Source organism: Triticum dicoccoides, chromosome 4B (genome assembly GCF_002162155.2).
Source record: "Triticum dicoccoides isolate Atlit2015 ecotype Zavitan chromosome 4B, WEW_v2.0, whole genome shotgun sequence".
NCBI lineage: Eukaryota > Viridiplantae > Streptophyta > Magnoliopsida > Poales > Poaceae > Triticum > Triticum dicoccoides.
The window spans coordinates 523,674,720-523,678,859 of record NC_041387.1 but is presented as its reverse complement, the minus strand read 5'-3'; the positions used below and the strand labels follow the sequence as shown (position 1 = coordinate 523,678,859).

The following is a 4,140-nucleotide window of genomic DNA, read 5'->3' as shown; positions in this document are numbered from 1 at the left end:
GCACCTAGGGGACACTGGGACAGACGCACCGAGGCCCTGCGCGTCCCCGACCTCGGCGGCTCGGCTCCCGATCTCGCTGGCTCGCTGCCTGTCTCTCCGGACGCCGTCAGCCATCGCTGTCTGCCTCGTCATCTCTAGACGCCCAGGAGCCGCCCCGCCCGCCCAGCGCTCGGTGCCACCGCGCTTCCCTGGCGCGTCTGCAAGCCGGGCCGGTCGCCCAGTCCGCTCTCCGCCGATTCCGTCACTCGGCCGGCAGTAAGCCTTGATCCCTGTTTGAGGACTTAAGGTAAGTTGTCCACTGTGGCACTGCCCATTCCCCAATTTCTGATTTAGGGTTTGCTCTTTGCTGTCTATTGCATCAATCAGGTGGAAGAGTCAAGTCTATTGTCGCGTTAACTAAACAACCGGACATGCTATCCAGTACATGAACACACAGTCCTGTGAATACATACACATAATTTTTCTATCCACTACATGAACACCTGATCAGTGACAAAATAATGATTTTTCTGATTGTTTGCCACTCTAACAATGCCACTCTTTACAAATTGACAATGCCACAGAGTCTTTTTTGAACTTCTCAAGGTATGTATTATGTAGGCTTCTCTTATGCAAAATTGAGAATTTAAGTATGTCTGTAAGACCATATTGATCTATTTCTATGTGCTATTGGTAAATTAATTAGAACGTTGGCATGTCATATTTGTTGTCAAAAGGAAAGATGGACCACCCTGCTCGTTAGGGCCCCTTTATTCAAAGTTGTTTGTGTGACAATGTATGAGACTTGACTCTGTGATTAAATTAGTAGGATAGAAAATTTTGATTATTGGCTAGCAGACAGGTTTGATTTTGACCTGCAAAAACTGAGATGCAGAGTTAAATACCATTCATCGAGATTTACTGTCCCAATACAAGAAATGGGTGGAAAGATAATACGAAGAATGAGAATTAGGAGAAGATAATACAGTGATGGTCCTTCTTCTGAATTGTCCTTGTTGAGAGAGACTTGAGACAGTTTGATGGACCAAATGCATATATGAATGTTGTATCGTTGATGTTGGACCTTTCTGGACTTTCTTCTTTTGAATTTGTGAATTGCTGGTCAGTGCATGCCTATATTATCTTGTAGTATATGGTAATGTATTGCTAGTTCTTTAGCAAAGGTCATGCCATATTTTTCTTGCACCGAGCCTTGACCGGCTTGCGAGCTTCAAGAGCTTGGCCGGAGGCTTGGGCCTGGCTTGTTGGATCTTCGAGCCCTGAGCTTTCTGTCCAGCCTTAGTTGTGTTGTAATATTTGGAAATTTCAAACATATTTAGTTAAGTCTAATGTTGTGAGACTTGATTAAGCTATTCATATTGCTCTTCTGGTCAATTTCTTATTACTGTGTGATGTCAGATTCTTTTGTAGGTGGCCCACTCTATTATTTGTTTCTAGCTCAGCCACTGCCTCAGAATAGCTTAGGACCTGAGAAGTCCTTTACTCCATAAGGCAAAACAATGGAGGACTGTGCAGCCACCCCTGTTCGCCGCCCTGCCGACCCCTCCTCCCCATCCCTAACCCCGTCTCCCTTGTCTCTGCGCCAGTGGCGCCCAGCGGCGCAGCGCAATCTGCGCAACCAGTGGTCGCGCCTGCTTGCCGCCAAGACCCGGTGGCTGGACGCCGCCGCCAGCGGCCGCTCCCATGCCGCCACACTCGTCAACGCCTACCTCTCCCGCAGGTTGTCCCCTCTCTTGCTCTGTGTTTCGGCGACACTTGAGTTTTTGAGATTTTAGTAACTAGTAACTGACCGCGCCTTGGGCTTGTCATTTTGTCAGTTACATGCCAGGGATGGATTTGGGGGTGCTCAAGGACATGCCCAGGATCCGCGACAGGGCGAGCGCCAAATTGGCCCACAAGGAGGTAGCTACGCTGTCCAGGAACTCGGCCAATCCTCCTCAGCAGTATGGTTTAATTTTCTTGTTCATCTCCTCATTTTCATGTCCCTTGCTTGGTTCAGGTGCAATGCCGCGAGATGCTTCTATCAGCCTACAAGGAGATGGTAATGCTTCATACAAAGCCCATGCTTGTTCATGTCATTTTAGTTGGGACCCTGTAAGCCATTAATGATTGTTTGACTTTTGGTGCTCTTCCTATTTCCTGGTAATAGGTCTGTGCCATGTCCGACTTGGTTAAAGCTTCTCATGCCATGCGGTGTTTCTCCAAAGTATCTGCTGGTAGCCCACTAGTCCGATTTACTGATCGCCAGGATGATTTGAATGATTTAGGGGATGGTGGAGGAGCTCCAGTATACAGATGGGTCTCCATGTTAGAATTTGGTGGGTTACTCGCATTTTTTTATGCAAACTGGATTAAGTTCCATAATCTTTATTTCCCCTTCCCATGTGACTTTACTTGGTTTTAAGAGATTCAGAAATTTTTGTTCTGAAATACGTACTAGGATTCGGATAGACAGATGAACTTTCTTTTCATTTGTGTTTGGCATGACAGAAATGCATGCTTCGAATCGATTTTGTGTAGTTTGGGAAATAGCTCCAACTTAGTCAGAAAGTCAAGTGACTTTTATATAGTTAGTAAATAATTTGCAAGTTATTCAGTGTAGCACTGCCACATTAGATCAACTTTACTGAATAAATATCTAGTTTCTTATATTCAAAGTGATTTGTCCATAATTTCTTTCTAAAATAGCTACTCAAGATCAGATCTTCCTGATCCAGCAAGATACGGCTAACATATTGATTTGTTTTATTCGTGAATTGATCTCAGAAAACCTCGCCAAAGAGCTTGTTGAGATGTTTGTTTCAGAGCTACAATTGAAGGTATGTCATCACACAATTCTGCTATGTTTTAGCTTGTGCACTTAGAAATCGTTTTTTTTTACATACCCGTTTCTCCTGAACTTTTGGAAAATTCCTGACAGTGGAAATCACTTTGAATGTAGAGACTGATTGTCTTGGACCTCCTGTCAATTAACTTAAAAGAAGGTGCAGGTCCTTCATTAGAATGGTCAGATGAGCTATATGACGGGGAATTGTACGAATTTCAGAGTATTGCCTTGGGGTCTGGAGACAGCTTCCCACTACCTGAGAATTGGAAGGCTGATGTCTTTCAGGGACGGCGACCTGGACATGCTCCATCCCATGAGGTTTTACAGGTGTTGATCCAATTTTTGCAATAGTGTTGCATGTATTCCCTTAGAAATCAACTGTCTCTGTCCTGATGTTTAGATCTTTAATTGTTTGTTTGGTAGACTCGTTGTAAATAAAGGATGAGAGCGGCATCTTTGGTTTAGATCAAATGTGTTATGCTCATTGCAGCATGCTTTCTAACGAGGGTTCTGTCTTTTCAATTATTATTTTACAGGTTTATTTAACCTGTTGGCTTGCTAATGTGAACATCAAGACGAGTAGGTAATTGCTCCATCTGCTTTAGCTTTGGATTTTACAAACTATTCCCTCCGTTCCGAATTACTTGTCGTAGGTATGGATGTATCTAAATGTATTTTAGTTCTAGATACATCCGTTTCTCCGACAAGTAATTTGAAACGGAGGGAGTATAAGGATACCTGAATTTCGAAATTAAGCTGTATCATATGGCTTTGGTGATAATGTGATAGTATTGATCTCTTGATTTTATTTTCAGAGTTGACGAAATATTTGAGCTTGTTGGGGAAGAGATGCAGATCAAACTGCGTTGAAGATTTTGATGCATAGAATTTAAGCGGGAACCATTCGGGAATGTTCAGGTTATTTTTTTCCTTAACGGAAGTGATTTAGGCTAATTAGCCTGTGTGATATGCCCTGAGAAAGAGGGCTCATCTAATCTTTCTCAAATGCATTACTGTTAGCTTGAATACAGTTGCCCAGGCCCACCAATTTGTGTAACAAGGCTGAGCCATGAGCCCACCAGTTCCTGGAAATCCAGAATGCCTTGCCTCTGTTTGACGTTCCAGATAGTAGTACGTAGCTATCGCTAATCCACCTGATCACTTGGGAGATTTGGCGCGAACGAAACAGAAGACTGTTCCAGCAGGAAACATTGGAACTTCACCCCTTTTAGTCGACTCGTTAGAGATGGGATCAAGCTGTGGAACCTGGCGGGAGCTGAAATCCCTTTCGACCCGGGTTGAGTTCCTGTTTG

The 4,140-nt window shown here is 44.0% G+C and overlaps 1 protein-coding gene across 4 annotated transcripts; it reads left to right on the top strand.

Annotated features, from left to right (window-relative positions):
- The first annotated feature begins 6 nt into the window (after positions 1-6).
- Positions 7-3,937, top strand: LOC119291222. 4 transcript variants are annotated; one of them, XM_037569943.1, is made up of 9 exons: positions 7-286; positions 1,411-1,720; positions 1,818-1,902; positions 2,000-2,041; positions 2,150-2,318; positions 2,767-2,819; positions 2,942-3,154; positions 3,364-3,410; positions 3,643-3,937. In XM_037569943.1, the coding sequence occupies exons 2-9, from the start codon at positions 1,500-1,502 to the stop codon at positions 3,695-3,697; spliced, it is 885 nt and encodes a 294-aa protein (XP_037425840.1). In that variant the 5' UTR covers positions 7-286; positions 1,411-1,499; the 3' UTR covers positions 3,698-3,937. The 4 variants fall into 4 exon arrangements, with proteins under 4 accessions (XP_037425840.1, XP_037425841.1, XP_037425838.1 ...); XM_037569944.1 differs by having other exon boundaries at positions 1,399-1,720; positions 3,047-3,154; XM_037569941.1 differs by having other exon boundaries at positions 1,399-1,720.
- The last annotated feature ends 203 nt before the right edge of the window (positions 3,938-4,140 follow it).

Coding starts and splice junctions, on each gene's coding strand:
- LOC119291222 (XM_037569943.1), top strand. CDS start 1,500: ATGGAGGACTGTGCAGCCACCCCTGTTCGCCGCCCTGCCGACCCCTCC. Junction 2,042..2,149: donor TATCAGCCTACAAGGAGATG/GTAATGCTTCAT, acceptor TCCTGGTAATAG/GTCTGTGCCATGTCCGACTT. Junction 3,155..3,363: donor CATCCCATGAGGTTTTACAG/GTGTTGATCCAA, acceptor ATTATTTTACAG/GTTTATTTAACCTGTTGGCT.